Source organism: Vespa velutina, chromosome 19 (genome assembly GCF_912470025.1).
Source record: "Vespa velutina chromosome 19, iVesVel2.1, whole genome shotgun sequence".
Taxonomy (NCBI): domain Eukaryota; kingdom Metazoa; phylum Arthropoda; class Insecta; order Hymenoptera; family Vespidae; genus Vespa; species Vespa velutina.
In genome coordinates, this window is record NC_062206.1 from 1,250,001 (window position 1) to 1,270,000 (window position 20,000).

The 20,000-nt window shown below is 32.0% G+C and overlaps 1 protein-coding gene across 11 annotated transcripts in view; it reads left to right on the forward strand.

Moving 5' to 3' along the window:
* LOC124955684 (octopamine receptor beta-2R) overlaps positions 1 to 20,000 on the forward strand; it is a 54,206-nt gene that overhangs the window by 30,201 nt on the left and 4,005 nt on the right. For 9 of the 11 annotated variants that reach the window (XM_047510480.1, XM_047510479.1, XM_047510477.1 and 6 more), the window contains 3 exons: positions 18,135 to 18,348; positions 18,446 to 19,468; positions 19,933 to 20,000. The exon at positions 19,933 to 20,000 is cut by the window's right edge. In XM_047510480.1, coding sequence (XP_047366436.1) covers positions 18,462 to 19,468; positions 19,933 to 20,000 — 1,075 coding nt within the window. In that variant the 5' untranslated portion in view covers positions 18,135 to 18,348; positions 18,446 to 18,461. Of the gene's footprint in view, positions 1 to 8,109; positions 8,134 to 18,134; positions 18,349 to 18,445; positions 19,469 to 19,932 lie in introns of those variants that run through there. The other 2 variants (XM_047510475.1, XM_047510469.1) reach the window with 2 other exon arrangements.

Sequence of the window (20,000 nt, forward strand, 5' to 3'; positions counted from 1 at the left end):
CCAGAAATGATAGAGAGAGAGAGAGAGAGAGAGAGAGAGAGATAGAGAGAAAAGGGGGATAAAATTTCGTACATTATATTCGTTTTCGCATAAAACGTGCTCCATCACGCTCGGTTGACCATTTCTGCTTTCCATTGAATGTGCACGGCTCTCATTGTTCACCAGAATGTCGTTACGTTGTAACGTTGGTAACGTTGTTAAAGTCTAAACGCACGGAATGGTAACGCCCGGTGACACGTTTATCGTCCTAACAAAGAACACACCCCCGGAGGTCTGCTACGTGTTATTCGATGAAGATGCGTTTAGTTATAACACCACCGACCGTACATCCCAATTGCCTTAATCCCGGTTATCGCGATACGATGGACAATTTACTTTCGGATCGGATCTTTATTTTCCTTTTTTTTTTTCGTTTTTCCTCTTTTCCTTTTTTGTTTCGTTCTTTTTTGTTCCGTCTTTTTTTTTTCTTTTTTCTTTTTCTTTTCTTTTTCTTTTTCTTTTTCTTTCTTCTTACTCTTTCTTTTTGCTCCGAACGAAAAGTTTCAATTTCGAAATGTAAGGGAGAGAAATAAAAGAGAATGGAAAAAATAACACTAAGACGTTTTATTAATTTTTTTTCTTTACGAATCGAATTGACGATAAAAAAATAAATAATAAGAGGGAGAGAGAGACAGAGAGAGAGAGAGAGAGAGAGAGAGAGAGAGGGAGAGAGGGATATAATAAGTTGGAATTCTTTTTTCCTTTTTATATTTTTCTTTTCTTTTTTTTTCTTTTTCTCTTTTCGAACGATCTCATTCAACAATTTACGAAGCGCGTAATTTTATTGAATTTCAAACTTAATTAATAAATTAAATATCGAAGGGCGAAGTCCGATAAGCACGTCGATAAACTTTTTAATGTGTTAAAGCGTATATCTATGACACGTTTGAAATTATTATTATCTTTTTATCGTTTCTCTTTTTATTTTTCGTCTTCTCTCTCTCTCTCTTTTTTCTTTTCTTTTTTTGTTTTTCTTTTTTTTACATTTTACGTTTACGATTTATCACAAAAGTGTATAAAGGTGACGAGGGTAGAGGGTGGGGGTTGAGGAGGGTGGGCGGGGTAAGGGGAGAAAACTCGTGGGATTCGAAAATATAATTATTGAGAATATTCTGATAAAGTGGTCGAATCGATAATAAAGTCAGATGTGTTACGTTTTCCATATGAAAATAATATATATATATATATATATATATATATGATTTTTTTAATTATTATCACTCATATTGAAAACTCGTATCATTGAAAGTCCGACATAAATTCTATATGTTCGAATGGAACATAGAATGACGTAGAAAGAGAAATATAAAGACGTACAAAGACATAAAAAGACATGAAAAGACATATGACGATGACGACGAAATATATGATTTATTTATTTATTTATTTATTTTATTTATTTATTTATTTTTTTTTTTCGAATATATATGTTCGCTCGTTTTTGCCAATTGACTCGAATGAAATTCATTGCTGGATGAATTTCAGTGCCAAAGGCAGAGCATGCACATCGACGAAATTAGATGGCTCTCTTTCTCTCTCTCTCTCTCTCTCTCTATCTATCTATCTATCTATCTCTCTCTTTCTTTCTCTTTCTCGTCGTGAGCATCGCAAATAGGAAGACTGTCATTCGGTAAAAGTCGATAGAACGTTGCATAAATACGATCCGTGATGTCGATAGCACACGAATTCATATTCCTTCTTTTTCATCATCATCATCTTCGTCTTCTTTGTCTTTCTCTTTATTTTTTCTTCTTCTTTTTTTTTTTTTTTTTTTTTTTTCCTTAATACCATCCTTATCGCTTTAATTTCGAAACTAAGCTAATTTAAATGGAAAGCTCTCATTTTTTTCTCTCATCCTTTTTTCTTTTTCTCTCTTTTTTTTTCTACCAAAAAAACATACCTACATATTATACATATCATATGTATGTATGTATGTATGTATGTATGTATGTATAATAAACTTATCGTACTTTTTCTATTTATAGAAAAGAAATAACACGTTAGATAAGTGGATATGTTCTATATCTAAAAAATACTCTTTACCTTGAAATATAACGATCGCGAACTTTGTCATAGAATAGAAAAAGAATACGTGTATTATAAATGTACGTTTCTATAGATTTAGGCTTCAATTCTCTTTCTCTGTCTCTGTCTCTCTCTGTCTCTCTCTTTCTCACTCTCTCTTTCTCTTTTTCTCTCTCTCACTCTCACTCTCACTCTGTCTCTCTATTCATCTCTTTATCATCTCTTAATCTCTGTCTCTATCTTTCTTTATCGTTTATATGTCATAATCATTGGGGGAATTAAAGTCAGACAGAGAGAATAAAATTATGCTAAGTCCGAGGATAAACGTGGGGTTGTCAACGTTTCCGGGATAAATCTGGAACAGGAATTCCGTGTGCTTGTTATACCATCATTATTATTCGTAGCGAAGGCTCTCATTACGGAGTTGCTTCAGTTGGAATTTCAGTTGGATTTCGCATAGGTGGAAAGAGCCCGGTACCGTGTCAGGCTTGCAACCACACACACACACACACACACACACGTGCGCTCGCGCGCGAGCGAACACCCACAAACACCCACACACAACCGTCCCCTTCTACTTCCTAGTCGTAGTCCCTCCCACCTCCCCCTGCACTGCACCCGGCCTCTGCCTTCCCTTTTTCGTTGTTAGCAACGATGATGTTGCAACTGCTGCTGCTGCTGCTGCTGCTGTTGCTGCTGCTGTTGCTGCTGCTGCTGCTGCTGCTGCTGCTGCTGCTATTGCAGTTAATAATATGAATTCTTGAAAAAGTGATAACGAAAAGGAAGATAAAAATTTGTTTCCGCTTTCGTGCGCTTTCGTTAATTTGAATACGTGTTAATACGTATGATTTATCATAGTTGTTTCATAGTTAGAACAATTAATAAAATGAGAGAGAGAGAGAGAGAGAGAGTGATGTTCTTTAACGAGCATGAAACAATGTCACGTAAAAAATGATTGGATTTAACGATTTAATTATATTTTGATAAATGTTCGAACGAATGGAATATAAAAAAAAATAAAAAAATAAAAAAAAAATAAATAAATAAAAGAAAGAATTGAAGGATTAAATATAAATTTGAAAAGGGAGGAGGTGATGAGCGGGGAGAAAAGAATGTTCAAATTGATTTTGAAAAATCAAAAGAGGGAAAGACGTAAGCAGATATTTAAGATATAAGTAGTTATCTGTATACGAATGTATTTATGTATATAAATAATTTATTTGATGTATTTACTAGACATATAAAATTCCGTCCGTGATATACGTGAAAAGAAAAAAAGAAAGAAACATTAGAAGGGTAGGAAAGATACATACATGTATACATACATACATACATACATACATACATACATACATATATATATATATATATACATAATTTTCTTTCTACCCTAAACTTTTTCATCTTATATTTCATACGAGTTAAAAACGATCTTTCCCTTGGGTATGGAAAATATACGTGCTTATGCGTAATATACATTTATCACTAAATCTTGAAGAACGTTTGATTATTATCAAAAGATATTATACATAAAATTGGTAATATATTTATGTAATATATATATATATATATATATATATATATATATATTACATAATATCTAATCATATCTATTACACATTTATTTTCGAGTGAGATATATTATTCTTAAAGTTATCATTATGATTAAAAGATGATAAAAACAAAAGAGCAATTATAAAACAGACTTCGTAACTCCTAATGAAAACTTTTCAAAAAGTTATTCTCTCATTGTATTAGGAAGAAATGAAGTTACTAGTTATTACTAAATCGCTAGGGAAACTGATGTTGCTATCTGCTTTTATTGTTACTGCTATTGTTACTACTCTTGTGTTGTGTTGTGTTGTTGTCGTTCCTGTTACTATTACTCTCGAAGATGCTTAAGAATTTAATCAAACTTTAGAAATCACTTTCGTTTAAAAGAACAACGTGGAAAAGTTATACGCTCTCTCTCTCTCTCCCTTTACTCTCTCTACTCTCTCTACTTTCTCTCTCTCTCTCTCTCTCTCTCTCTCGGTTTCTCATTCGTCAGACGATTAGTAAATTCCACGGGAAATATCTACTCGGTTCGTGAAAATTCGACTTAATAGGAACGAGTCGTGTGCTTAGTTCACAAATTAGTTCTAACTTCGTCGTTTAAATCAGAGCCACGAATTCTAAGACCATAGTACTCTATATGTTTGTTACGTACTATGGGCGAGAGGGAGAGGGAGGAGAGAGAAATCGATCCCATCGACGAGATCATTTTCATGAAAAGTTTTCAATCGTTTATTATATATAACTCGTGTTCAAACTACTACGTTTAGATGAAGTAGAACTTAGAAAGTACGAAAACGTTAATTTCTAACCGTAACATTTCCATTTCTAAACCATAATATCGTACATTTAAATTCATCTAACGTCGTTGTCGTCATAGTTTTATTATACATTTTTCATTAAAAAAAAAAAAAAAAAAAGAAAAAAGAAAAAAAAAAAAGGAAAAACAAAAAGGAAAGAGAAGAAGAACCGTTCTGTATTTTTGTTATTTTTTTTTTTTTTTTTTACAGTAGAATAAACGATAAGCTTTATCAATCGTTTACGTTCAGAGCTGTTACGATGATGGTTAATAAAAAAAAAAAAAAAAAAAAAAAAAAAAAAATAAAGAAAGAAAAAAGTAATAACAATATTGACAATCCTCCCTTTCAATCTTTTATATTTGTTCGATTATATTTAATATTATTTCATTTGGGTGGGGAAAAAAAAAAAAACAAAAAAAAAAAAAGAACAAAAAACTTATTGCAATATCATATTCTAGTATCAAATCGTAATCTCGATTAGATCGATCTATATCTAATGTTTTTGAAAATAATCTCGGACCTTCGGTGAGTTTCATTCGTTCGAAGCTATTCTTTTTGAAAAGAATGAATACTTGTTTTTTTTTTTGGCGATGATAAAAGAGAGATGAAAACGAGATGTTAAAAGAAAAAGAGAAAAGAAGGAGAAAGACGTGAGGGTAAGGGGAGGACATGAAAAAGGAGAAGAGGATACTTGATGTGGACACATCAAGATCGTCTCTCGAGATTTCTAAAAGATTTTTCTTGTAGCCATTTCTCTCAATGAATGGCAGTTCGATGATTAAAGAATTCGTTGAAAAGTTTTAACTTAATGATAAAAAAAAAAAAAGAAAAAACCCCTACACGTTGTCCTTTATTAAAATAGATATCATTTAAATTAAAATACATATAAATTTGTAGAGAAAGGGACAGATAGATAGATTGATAGATAGATAGATAGAGAGAGAGAGAGAGAGAGAGATTTTTTTTTGCAAAGAAATATTATTCATACGATACTTTAAAAATATTTTCAATGTTCATTCTTATATATAGAGAAAAATAATTTACATATTATTCGAAAATAAAATTTCACGAACGTTAACATAAAAGATAAAAGATAATACATTATGTCGATCCACGTGTATCTTAGAAAAGAACTTGTCTCTTCGATCGAAAGGATATATATATATATATGGATATATACATGGTTGCATTGATACATACATACATACATACATGCATATATACGTACGTATGTACGTAGGAGTAGTATTTGAATGTCAGCACTCTCAAAGCAAAAGCTTGTTTTTTTAGTCGAGCTTTCGTCTTGTTTAGTTTCCGTCGATAACAGTAGGGCAAATATACGTACAGGTATGTATACCTTGCTCCTCTGAAACAGTTTATTGGCTTACGTCCTGGCAAAACTCTGTTTGTCAGATATTTCCATAAATCTCCATAAACGAGATCTTCGAAGATATGTATATATATATATATATATATATATATATATGTATATATGTATATATGTATGTATATATAAATGTGTCGTCGCTTCGAATAAAATTTTTCATTTCTAGTAACGTGTCTCTGAATTTTCGATTGTTTACATATCGTATATTATCGATCGTTGAACGAAAGTGATAAAAGGAGAGTTAAAGGACAAACGAAAGAAAGAAAGAGATATAGATAGATAGATAAACAGATGGATAAATAAAGTGGGAAAGAGTGATCTTTAGTCAGTTCACAGACGACATTGAAAGGAGAAAGGTATAGAAAGTAAAGTAAGTGAAAAGGAAAGAAGGCAAAACAAAGAAAAACGATGTGCGTGTCGCTAAGAACCACATACGTCGAGCTTTCAACTCCCAACACGAATCAGTTTCGTCTTTGACCTTCGACTGGTATAACGTCGCGTGTTAAGCCAAGCTCTTAAAACATTCTCTTCGTTTAACTACCCCGTTCTCCCTCCTATTACGGATTGATGGTTGGTTTTTTTTTTTTTTTTACATTGCCGGATGATTTAATTTTAAAGATTCTTACGTGAGCTAAGAAAATATTTAACAGGCAAGTTATTATAGTTTGCCCCCGTTGACCATGGCCGTAAAATAAACGACGATACATTTCCTTTGTATTAATCTAATTCTTTCGATCGTTTATTATTATAACTATTACTATTATTAATACTACTATTACTATTACTGTTAGTTACGTCATACGTTTAATTGGATATCGTCATGTTATTCGACGAATTAAAGTAAGTAATGTCATTTCAGTTCATTCCATTTCATTTCATTTCATTTCATTTTCTTTGTCTTTTTGTTTGACGAAGAGAGAGAGAGAGAGAGAGAGAGAGAGAAGAAAGGAAAGGGGGAGAGGGAAAGAAAAGGAATAGAAAAGAAAAGAAAGGAAGGGAAGAGAGGAGAGAAAAAGTAAAAAAAAAAAAAAGAAAAAAAAGAGAAAGAAGGGACAAAAAAAAAAAGAAAAAAAACTAGATGGATTAACGAACTCTCGTTTGCTTTTTATCACGTCGTTATTAGTTTATGTAAGAGTGTATAAGAGAGAGAGAGAGAGAGAGAGAGAGAGAGAGAGAGAGTGAGAGAAGCCATCAAGACATCAAGGAATAGATAGATAGAGTGAGAGAGAGAGAGAGAGAGATTTACGTCTGAAAGTAGAAAGTCCTTTCATTAGCCAGACGACGCAGGAGAAGAGGGTCTAAAAATAGTCGGACCCAACAACGATGGTGTACCATCTAATGCATTAGAAAAACTAATATATACTTTTTCGATAATAAGAAAATACAATGACTGATTTTAAAGGAGATTTATTTAATGCTGTGTAGAATTGAAAAAAATTTTATACATATATATATATATATATAGATATAGATATATACATACGTAGGTATTTTTTATTTATTTAATATTTATGTAAGTACATATGTATATTTCGTAATAATTAATTATTTAATTATTCAGCTATAGACAAAGACGATAGAGATTGGATAAATGTTTGATAAATATTTTTCACGTGAAAATAATTCATAGATTAATTAACATTTGCACAGAGTTTTCGATCCTTTCCTTCCTTTTTTGTTTCGCTTGTTCATTCTTATTCTTATTCTTATTCTTATTCTTTTCTCTCTCTTTTTCTTTTTTTTTTTTTTTCTTTTTCTCTTTTCTCTTTTAATCAATACACCGATTTTTATTTTCTACATTATTTCGTTCAAGAGCATTCACGATACATTGGCACTAAGATCTAATGATTCTTCAGTTTTTCAAAAGTCCGATGATTAGATAAAACGAACGACGAGAGAGGCTTTATTCTTAATTTACATATTTTTGAATTACAAATATATAAAATTATTTCCATAAATTGGAATGTCGGAGAAGAGCCAACTTCTCTCTCTCTCTCTCTCTCTCTCTCTCTCCTCTTTAATTGCTTTTAACGAATCCGATGAATTAGATGTGGGAAGGGGAAAAACGTTGGTTAACGAAGGACCTCTTGAGATCTCAGCTTCTGGTAATATACGTAGTACGTATCAACGATTTTTTTATCAACGGTAGAGCTTTTAACGTAGTTCTTCCTTCTTTTTTTTTCTTTGTTTTTTTCCTTTTCCTTCTTTTTTTTTTTTTGGTTTCTCCTTTTTTTTTTGCGAGAAAATCGAAGCAACTGCTACCACCACCACCACCACCACCACCACCACCATCACCATCATCATCACTGTATTACTACTAACGAGCAAGTAAGGGTCGTTCATAATAATATTTTTTCTTTCTTCGTGACGAAAGGAGATTACAAAAAAAAAAAAAAGAAAAAAAAAGGGAAAAGAAGAGATAGAGGAAAAATTTGTCGTAGAGGAGTATCGAAATAAAAAAAAAAAAAAAAGAAAAAACCCACAGAGCAAAGAAAAAGGAAAAAAAATTTCAAATATCACGAATATAATGTTGTAATAACGATCGCGTTATTTATCTCAAAAGGCCAACGTCAACTACTTACTTAACGTTTAAGTACTTAACTTATGTATTTCTTCTTTCTCGGTTGATTTTTAAATATAGATTTAAATAAATAAATAAATCAATAAATAAATAAATAAATAAATAAATAAATAAATAAATAAATAAATAAATAAATAAATAAATAAATAAATAAATAAATAAATAAATAAATAAATAAATATATATCCGTCCGACTCATCAAGTTATTAGATTCTCAAGTAACGATACGCGTTGGAAGAAACAACAAGTTATGGTAGAATAAGTGGGGTTGATGAGAATTAAGATAGGGTGAAGGAGTGGGTGGGTGGAGGGGGTGGGGAGGAGAGGCCGACACAGTGATGGGAAAACTTGTTAAAGGAATACCCAATTCAAAGTTTCATTTGCTTTATTACAGGTACTTATATCGGATGACGATATTATACAAAAGATAAAAGTATCTTGATATTATTCTTTTTAAACTTGTTCGTACTTTCTCATCAACGCTACACCAACAACCAACGTCAGCAACAACGTCATTCTTTCTTTCTTTCTTTTTCGTTTTTCTTCTTCTTTCCTTTCTTTTTTTTTTTTTTTTTTTTTTTTTTTCTTTCTTTCTTTTCTCCCCCTACGAAAAGTACGCGAACATGGCCGATGTCTCGATAGAATCTTGTAATTAGGTAAAATGAGGAGAGTTCGAGAGATTAAATTCTAATATTTTCAACGTAGAAGTTTTATATTTAACTTTTTTTAATGATGTAAACGCTGAAGAGACAGAGAGAGAGAGAGAGAGAGAGAGAGAGAGGAGGGAGAAATAAAAAAGAAGAAAAAGAAGAAGAAATTTTATGTAATTACATGTTGATAGGGTATTACGTTTCTCTTTCTCTCTCTCTCTTTTCTCTTTTTTTTTTTCTAGATCTTTATGCGGTTTAGTTTATTTTTCTTTCCTTTTTTTTTCTTTCTCTCTCTCTCTCTCTCTCTCTCTCTCTCTCTCGTTTTCTTTATCGAGTTTTAATCAAATGCACTCAAAACAGATTAAGATTTCATCTTGCATTATTTCGATTGGTTTCCATCTGCATGAGATTTTATTAAATATCGAGAAGAGAGAGATACAGCGAGCGAGAGAAAGAGAGAGAGAGAGAGAGAGAGAGAGAGAGAGAGAGAGAGAGATTGGTCGAGGGTATTAAATCTTTTTCTTTCAATGTGTTGCCCGTTAACGCTGGATTTGATGAGCTTTGAAAAAGTCATGAATAGAAAAGAGAATGACATACGTAACGTCACGAAACGTGATCTCAACGTATTATTTCATTGTGAATTACATCGGGAAAACGTTAATCTCATCAACGTTCATTATACAAAAATCGTTTAATATATTTTATTAAAGCTCACCGACTAATAATGAGAATTTTTTCTTTTCTTTTTTCTTCTTTCCTTTTTTTTTTTTTCTTCTTCTTCTTCTTTTGTTTTATATCGAAATCCTTCGATTATTTTCAAAACGTATATTTTGGTTATCACTTGAAAGAAAAGGAAAAAAAAAATAAAAAGAAAAAAAAAAGAAGGAATAACGCAACGGAAGTAATTAAAAAGTATTGAAATTTATTGCACGATGAAAATCCATTCGTTTTGGGGATTTTGAAATTGGAATACTTTGGATATAATGTATGATGCCCCGTTTAGATCATGATAGAAAAGTGGAGAAACGTGTATTCTCGTTGGAGGAACGAGTACACACTGTTCATGAATTATGGAGATGTTCGAGTCTATGAGAAAGAAAGATATATATATATATATATATATATATATATAAAGAGAGAGAGAGAGAGAGAGAGAGAGAGAGAGAGAGAGAGAGAGAGAGAGAGAGAGAGAGAGAGAGTAAACGACGAGAACTCTGTTGGAAATATTTTCCAAGGGAGTTCAATAAAAGTTCGTATAATACATTTATCACGAACATTGATGAAAGCTAATAAAAAGATCGATTTATCTATCCATCTATCCATCTACATATCTATCTATATATAATCATTAATCTATTTAAATCAATATGATTATCACAGTCAATTATGATTAAACAGATTTTCTTTGATAATAATATATTTATTTAATCATCGAATTTTCTATAAATTTAAAGATTTATCATAATCGTAAAAAGATAATTCAATGCCGTCATTGTATAATTTCGTCCTTTGATTTCCCACGTGTATCTACGTATTAATCATTACTCTTGGCAAATAACAAAAGGATAAAATTGATAATAGCAATCGTCGATCGCACGAATATATACATATATATATATATATATATATATACATATACATATATAGCAATAATTTCGAAGTAATTAAATAGTAATTAAGTTTATCCGTTGTTCTATACATAGGTACGTATTACTCGAGCTGTATATCACATAGGTGGGTACGTAAATTTGTACGTGCACGCGAACATTTTGCAGTTACGTAATCGGAGCTTTTGATTTTAGATTGAGGGGGAAAAAAAAAAAAAGAAAAAAAAGAAGGAAAAAAAAAAAAGTAGTGAGTATATATTCTCTCTCCTTGAACACAACGACGATGAATATTCATTCATTTGAGAAGAATATGAGAGTAACTTTGGTTTTTTCTTTTTTCACTTTATTATTTTTTTCTTTCTTTTTTTATTTATTTATTTATTTTTTTTTTTCATTTGCCCTTTTATTATTTTCTATATTCCCTTTCTCTCTCTCTCTCTTTCTCTTCTCTTTTTTTTCTCTATTCAAGAGACATTCCAGAACTTTAAAAAAAAAGAGAGAGAGAGAGGGAGGGAGGGAGGGAGAGAAAAGGAAGAAATAAAAAAAGAAAGGTCAATTTCTCTCTAAAAATGTATAAAGGTTAAACAGCACGTGCGTGACAAAGGACGCAAATGTTCCCGAACTAAAAATAATATTATTCGATATAATCACTTTCTGTCTCGCGATTTTAATCGACCATAAAAAAAAAAAAAAAAAGAAAATGATAGAAAACTTAGAAGTGAAGGATAGATAAGATTTGAATAATGTTGAAGAATTAAATTTATTCTTACGAGATTTTAATGATCGCCCACCCCCTCTCCGTTATTTGCCATATATTACGTGTTATTAGGGGGAAAAAAAAAAAAAACATATAGAAAAAGAAAAAAAAAAAAACAAAATTATAGTCGTAATATCGACTTTATAATATATCGAATTTACGAAAATTTGTTGATTACAATAATAGAATTATAAATTAATTTTATCGAGATATTTTCAATTCGATAGAAATCTCCAAACAAAAAAAAAATATATATACATATATATGAACGTTAACGACGTGATTTACACGTTTAATATCTACTAATCATCTTTATCACGCGCGCATACGTGAATACACATAAACAAACGTACACACACACACACACACATATATATATATCATAGACATATAAACGTCGAACAGGTAGATAGAAATATTTAATACAAAAGTTCATACGTTCATATTCTCTCACGAATATAATAATACATTTCCTAGAAACATAAAATATTAATCAATAATCGTATGATATAAAAAAAGAGAAAAAAAAGAAAACATTCCGAGTTATATAATAGTTGTTTCATAGAACTCGTGTGAGTCAGCTGATCGCGAGATTATCTCTCTTTCTCTCTCTCTCTCTCTCTCTCTCTCTCTCTCTCTCTCTATCTATTTATCTATCTTTCTATTTCTCTCTCTATCTCTCGGTTAGAACGATCGATATGGATTTGTACGGACTCGAGAGGCTCGTCGAGCTCACATCATTATATACATATACATATATACAAACACATACACATACACAGACAGACAGACAGACATACATACCTATATATATATATATATATATATATATATATATATATATATATGCTAAATTAGCGCCGATACAAAACGATCCCTCGTAGCTCGAGGAAATGCGAGAAATTCTCATTACGATCGTAGATACCTGTCTATATTGGTTGTACGGTCAGATAGGGGATGACTGGTGGTAGTATCGGAGAAATAGAAGAAGAAGAAGAAGAAGAAGAAGATGATGATGATGATGATGATGATGATGAATAGAAAGAAGAAAGGAGAAGAAAGGAGAAAATAGATGAGGAAGGAAAAAAGAAATAAAGAAGAGTGAAAAGAGAGATAGAAGAAGAGCATGGATGAAAGAGAAATCCTCGTCATTGATCTTGCAGATTCCTTTTGGTCTGCCCTTGGCCAACCTTAACGTCGAGAATTCTACTTATATTTGATCTTGTTCTCTTTCTCTCTTTCTCTCTCTCTCTCTCTCTCTCTCTCTCTCTCTCTCTAGCTCTCTGTCTATATCTTTTATCTCTTTTTCTCTCTCTCTCTCTCTTTCTCTCGTTCTCGCAGTAGTTCGACGAGACCGGATGCGTACGATTTACATGCACTCGCTAGACCGTTACGTGACTCGATTCTTCGTAATCAGAACGAAAGAAGGACGAATATTTCTCTCTCTTTCTCTCTTTTTTTTCTCTCTCTCTCTCTCTCTCTTTATCACTCTTTACCTTTTATCTTTATCTTTAATCTCGAAGAGATTCACAACGTACGGATTTTTTCCTTTTATCGATCTAAAAACTCAACCGTAGATCAGAGATAAAGAGAAAGGAGGATATTTGGATTAGTTCTGTGTGTACGCGCCCTCTTAGGTACTTGGTAAATACTACTCCATTAGTTTTATCTTTTCGATCTATTTATTTTTCCTAATTGAACGTTCTTCTTAGTTTTGTACGAAACTGCTCTTTCGTTTCCTTTCGTTTCATTTCATTTTCTTCCTTACTTGTTATATTTTATTTCTTTACCCTTTTTCATTTGAAAAATTACTACGTTCATTACAACCATATAAAAAGTTCTATATATATATATATATATATATATATATGTGTGTGTGTGTGTGTGCATTAAGAAAACAACAACAAAAAAAAACAAAAAAAAGAAGAAAAGAAAAAGGAAGGAAGAAAATAATGAATTTTTTTTTTTATTTTTTTTTTTTTCTTTCTAACTTTCCAACGAAGAGAAGATTATTTACAATAAATTAGATATTACTTTAATCGATCAACGATCGAAATAAAATCAAAGCAAAACGAATTTATTATATTATTACTTGTTTATTATTGTCATTCGTTTCAACAGTTTCAATTAGAAATTTCTTTCGAGATTTATGAGCATAAAGATACTCTTAAAAAATTTTTCACCCTTTTTTACTTTCGCATCTTTTTTTATTCCCTATTTGTTGTTTCCTGTTTTCTTTCTTTCTTTCTTTTCTTTTTTCTTTTTTTTTTTTTTTTTCTGTACGACTGAATGAAGAGACTTTTACCTTCTCTTTCGTAAGAAGAGATAGATCATCGATTCGTTTCGAATAAAAAGAACGTAGTTTTATCGACGCTTGGAAAATGACGATGCTTTTCTATCTCTTCTCTCTCTCTCTCTCTCTCTCTCTCTATTTTTCCCCCCTCCCTTTCTCTCTCTCTCTCTCTCTCTCTCTCTCTCTCTCTCTTTCTCTCCTTGACGTTCCTATTCGACTTCTAATTCCTTACGTACCATCGCGGAATGCGAATAAAGAAGACGCGACAGGACGGGTATGCTTTTCCTTCGACGTCGAGTCGCGTCGCATTTTAACTGCTTTCTCTCTCTCTTTCTCTCCCTCTCTCTCTTTCTTTTGCCCACGAATTGATATGTAATCCCGAGCATTTTTATTCGTCGAGATAGACAACCGGAAAGATATTCGTATTTTCTTTCATATTTTCTTTGACTTTTTTTTTCTTTTTTCCTCTGTTTCGTTGATTCTTTTTCTTTTTTTTTTTCTTTTTTCATTTTTTCTTTTTTATTCGTTCGACTCGTTGGCGAGCAAATATCTTTATCGAGATATCTCGTCGAAATATATGTTATCTACTTATCTACGTAGATGCGATAGAAATTTCGTACAGAGCGTTATTTCATTTTTATTTTTATTTTTATTTTTGTTCTTTTTTTTTTTTTACCCTTTTCTCGTATGCACTGACGGCCTCTCCCCTTAATTCCATCCCTGCTCTCCCTCCCCCACACCGCCCCAATCACCATTCCGACGCCCTGGCGTCGTCATAGTAAACTGAGGCTTGGTATAATAAATCTTGGTAGAAAATTCGAAAACACAACTATCAAGTTGGCTCGCTCGATACGATAAATTTTGTCTAAAGCTATCTGGCGCACTTACGTGTTCCTTAAATTGCGGCTATCTAGAAGAGGGTAAACGGCGTCGTCGAGTCCGGAATCGTGTCTCGATTCCATTCGATTCGATTCGATTTCGATTTCTAAATCGAAATCGAATCGAATGGAATCGTATCGAGTCGTCTTACTTATCTTCCTAACATTTTTAGTAAGGTCATCTTTCTCGTCAAGTTTTTCTTCTTCCTTTTCTTTTCTTTTCGTTTTCTTTCTCTCTTATTTCTCCCCCATGGAATTTAAAATGTCTAAACTACTTTTCAAACGAGAGACCGAATAATATACATACATATATATATATATATATATATATTATATTGAAACTCTCTTTCGACTTCTATTTAAAATCAGCTAAACTTTAGTAGAATCCTGGTGAATATTCCGTTCTAATATATTCCTTGAGTTATTATTGCATTAATATTGAGATGTCATTATAAGTTCTTAGATATACATTTTCATTGTATTTTATTTAAAAACTGCCATCTAAAAGGTTGGAATGGTATATCATGGATAAAAATATTATTGACGACGTGACATTTAAAATGAATAATTATATTCTTCAAAGGATTAATTATCGTTGCCGTTTGAAAGCTAACAGAGAACGCTAATTAATATTGCGATTCAATGATAATAGAAATAGAGAAGGACTAGAAATTATTATTATATACCTATATATATATATATATATATATATATATATATATATATACCTGTAAAGAGAAAGAGAGAGAGAGAAAGAGAATACTTTTATCTTGATCTCCTTTGATCAGTGAGTCTCAGTAAATGGGTAATAAAACGGAGCATTATATATTTTATAGTGGATATGTATCTACTTATGTATAACTGAATGTCGTTCTCCCTACACGTGAACATATCCATATCTTTTTTTTTATTTCTCTTTTTTTATTTTTTTATTTTTTTTCTGGCATAATAAGAAACCATCAGTGCGTGAGAATAACCACTTGCGATGTCCATCAATGAGAAAAAGAACAAGATATATATATATATATTGAATATAGTTCTAACCAAAGTCATCTTTCATCTTTTGAATGGTACTCAAAAGATACGTCAAATAAAAGAAATCGAATAAAATGACATTAGCTTTTAGCACGAATATAGGTACATATTTATATAGACAGTTATATATATATGTATATATATATATATATATATATATATATATATATATATATATGTTTGATTTCGTCATCTGAGAAGTTAAGATATAAATGGATGAATAAAAAGATAAGAATAAAATGAAATAAGAAAAAGAGATAAGGGAGAGGGAAAAAATACATAAGCGGATAAGAAAATTGAATCGCTAATATGAAATGCATCGATTTGTCTGTCTCTGTCTTATCTCCCTTTTATCAATCGCAACGTCAAATCTTATATACATATATATATATATATATATATATATATATATATATGTATATAATCCGTTATTTCAAGAGATAAATTCGATTATTGATTGTGAAATATCTTAGTGAATATCTCGTTGAGATTTCTATATTTCTTCTCTTCTGAATCATGAGAATTCAATTTCGAGATTGAAGGGTTCTCTTATAAGAATTTGAGTTCATCGAACTTTATTCATCCTTTTCCTTCTCCTTTTCTCCTCCTTTCCACCCACTATCTCTCTCTCTCTCTCTCTCTCTATCTCTCTATCTCTTTCTTACTTTCTTTCTTTTTTAGTCTTGAAATTGCATACTGAATACGATGCAAACAAGTTCTAATTTTGCTGAAGGAAACTAGTAAAGAGCTTTCGAGATATCCTACGAATATCTCCATACCTTTTACAATTTTTTTTCATCTTACATTATACGTAAAGATATATGTATACATATACGCACACACGAACAGACACATATATTCGTTCGGAGTCTTGTTATCGACATATAATTCTTTTTTTCATCGTTTTTCATTTTCAGAAAGAACAATGAAAAATATAGAATAAGAGATAGACAGACAGATAGACAGATAGACAGAGAGAGAGAGAGAGAGAGAGAGAGAGAGAGAGAGAGAGATAAAGAGAGATAGAAAATGAAAGAGAGAGAGAGAGAGAGAGAGAGAGAGAGAGATAGTAATATATGGTGCATATTTTATAAAGAAAAGGGTCCGCACACACATATCACCTTTTATTTCACCCGCTAGTCGATGAAGCGTGCTTATCGTCTTACCGGGCCGACGCTTTCTATATCAACCCGTAGCGAAGGTAATCGACCTAAATTTACCGAGGGCAGGGAGGGGGGAGGGTAGGAGGGATGGTGGGGGGGAAAAAACAGCGGATTGTAAATTACGGGCGCACAGGATGAGTGTACTTGACACGGCCCTGTCCCATCAGACCGACCACGCTAGATGAAGAGAGAGAAAGAGAGAGGGAGAGAAAAAGATAGAGAAAGAGAGAAAGAGAAAGAGAACGCGTCATTCAAGGTTACCTGCTCTTCCGTTGCGTCCTCGTTTCGAGTGGTGACAACCGAGAGAAACTGTCGCGAAGATATAAAAGCCTTCAAGAGTGAAATGTATATGCTAAACTCTCTTTCTCTTTAACACGCACGAATAAACTGTAGTATAGTTTGAATATACGCATAAATACGGATTGAGAGAGAGAGAGAGAGAGAGAGAGAGAGAGAGAGACACGTGTTCTGGGATGCACGCTTATATCATCAAATGCAAGAGTATCCGAAGTACCTGAGGAATTATCGAATTTTTCGAATTACTTTCATTATTGAAAAAGCTTCCTTTCTATTTTTTTTTTACTTTTTTTCCTTTCCCTCTCTCTCTCTATATATATATATATGTATATATGTACATATATATGTATATTTTATACAGCATACTGAATAGAAAAGATATATAGATATTTGTGGAGATGGCAGCGAGGTTTTGGATATAAGGATGGGGTGGAGGTGGTAGATAAATAGATAAATTTATTATTTCTATATTCTATTAGATAAATTGTGATAACGTTAAAGTGAAAAGTATATCCTGATAGCAAGATGTGCAAATGATTTTGTATGTCCTTTTTCTTAGTTTAAAAAGAAAAGTAAAGTGAGAGAGAAAGAGAGAAAGAGAGAGTGAGAAAGTGAGTGAGAAAAAGAAGGAATTTTTGTTTCTTTTTTTCCCATTATTTTTTTTTTTTTTTTCTTTCAACGTAGCAAGCGTTAAACGGGTTGATTGATTGCTTGCTAATAGATCTTAACGTTTCGTGTTTGCACCACAAACAGAATCGAAATAGAGATCGTTGATGGTTTAAAAACGTACAGAATTACATTGTAATAGAATTCCTTTAGGTGTATTTATTTCGAGTATCTATTAAATCGTTAGAAGTTTGATCGGTTGATCGTTAGAATTAGATATTAAAAGGGGTTGAAATTAATGGAAATAAAATTTTTATTTATAATTAATAATTCAATATAATTTCTATGTTCAATTCATTTCAATTCAATACATCACATATTACATTAGATTTCGTTTAATATCATTGGACTCGTTTGTTAATTTATTTATTTGTTTATTTGTTTGTTTGTTTGTGCTTTCAGATCTCTTAAGGAGGAACGATACGATGAGGATCGGTCTAATGTTAAACTTCCTTGGGATATCCATGACGTAAGATCTTAGTTTATAATTTGGCTGCTCGAAAAGAAGAGCAGCTGTTATAAATAAGGAGAAAGAAAGAAGGAAAGAAAGGAAGGAAGGAAGGAAGGAAGGAAGGAAGAGAAAGAAATAAATAGAGAAAGAGAAGAGACAGAAAAAGTGAGAGATATATAGAGTGTTAAATAGATAAATAAATATATATATATACATATATATATATATGTATATGTATATATATATATATATGTATATATAGGAGTTTTGATGATAGAATGACGATGCTAACGACAGCGTCTGATCGTCCGGAGGCCTCGTTGATCGGCGTGACGTCGGTCCTGGACTTAGCCTCAGGGAGTAATCTCAGTTTGTCTAACAACATAACAAATGGGGAAGAGTCAAAGGATCAGGATCCATGGCGCGACGTATCATTGACCATATTAAAGGGTTGTATACTTGGTTGGATCATAGTTATGGCGGTATTTGGTAATTTATTAGTGATGGTGTCTGTAATACGTCATAGAAAATTACGGATTATAACGAATTATTTCGTTGTCTCTCTCGCGCTCGCGGACATGTTAGTTGCCATGTTCGCTATGACATTTAATGCCAGCGTACAGATATACGGTCGATGGCTTTTCAGTCATTTCATGTGCGACGTTTGGAACTCATTGGACGTCTACTTCAGTACTAGCTCGATTCTCCACTTGATGTGCATCTCGGTTGATCGTTATTATGCGATCGTGAAGCCTCTCAAGTATCCCATCAAGATGACGAAGAGAGTGGTAGCTTGTATGCTGCTAGCTTGCTGGTTATCACCGGCCATCATATCGTTCGTACCGATATTCAACGATTGGTATACCACCAGTGAGCACAGCTTACACCGACAGATCCATCCAGAAATGTGTTTGTTTCGCGTTAACACTGGTTACGCGATTATATCGTCGTGCATATCATTTTGGATACCTTGTACGATAATGATGGTTACATATTACTCGATCTTTAAAGAGGCAAATCGTCAAGAAAAACAAATGCACAGTCGTTTAGGTAACGCCATGTTAATGGGCCATAGATCGAGTAAAGATCTGAACAATCTTAATGGTGAATTAAATAGTGCCGGTTCATCGAAAACATTAACCCTCAACGAGATAAATACGGATCAATTGCATACGCCTACAAAGGACAAGAACATAATGAAGATGAAGAGGGAACATAAGGCTGCTAGGACACTCGGAATAATAATGGGCACTTTCATACTCTGCTGGTTACCATTCTTTCTATGGTACATTTTTTCGATCTTTTCGAGAAACAAAAACAAAAGAAAAATATTCTATTTCGATTGGGGGGGGGGAGGAGGAGGAGGAGGAGAGGGGGGGGGGAAAGAAAAAAAAAGAAAACTTTATCACTTAGTAGATATTGCTCGATCACAATTTGTGATAATTATGACAAAAATTCGTTCGAGACGATAATAATAGATACAATTACGATTGAATAATGTAATGATCGAGATCTATGATAAAAATGATTGATTTAAGATAATATTTAAAAAGATTAATTGATCGAGTTATTAAGAGATAGATTAAAAAAAAAAAAAAAAAAAAAGAAAAGAAAAAAAAAAGATATTTCAACGTAGATAATCATTAGTCTATTATTAGTTTTTAATTATTCGTCTCTTTTTCTTTTTTTTTTTTTTTTTTCCTTTTCTTTTCCTTTTTTTTTTTTTTCTTCTTCTTCTTCTTCTTTTAGGTACGTCATAACAGCACTGTGCGAGACGTGTCCCTGTCCCGATATCGTCATTGCTATATTATTTTGGA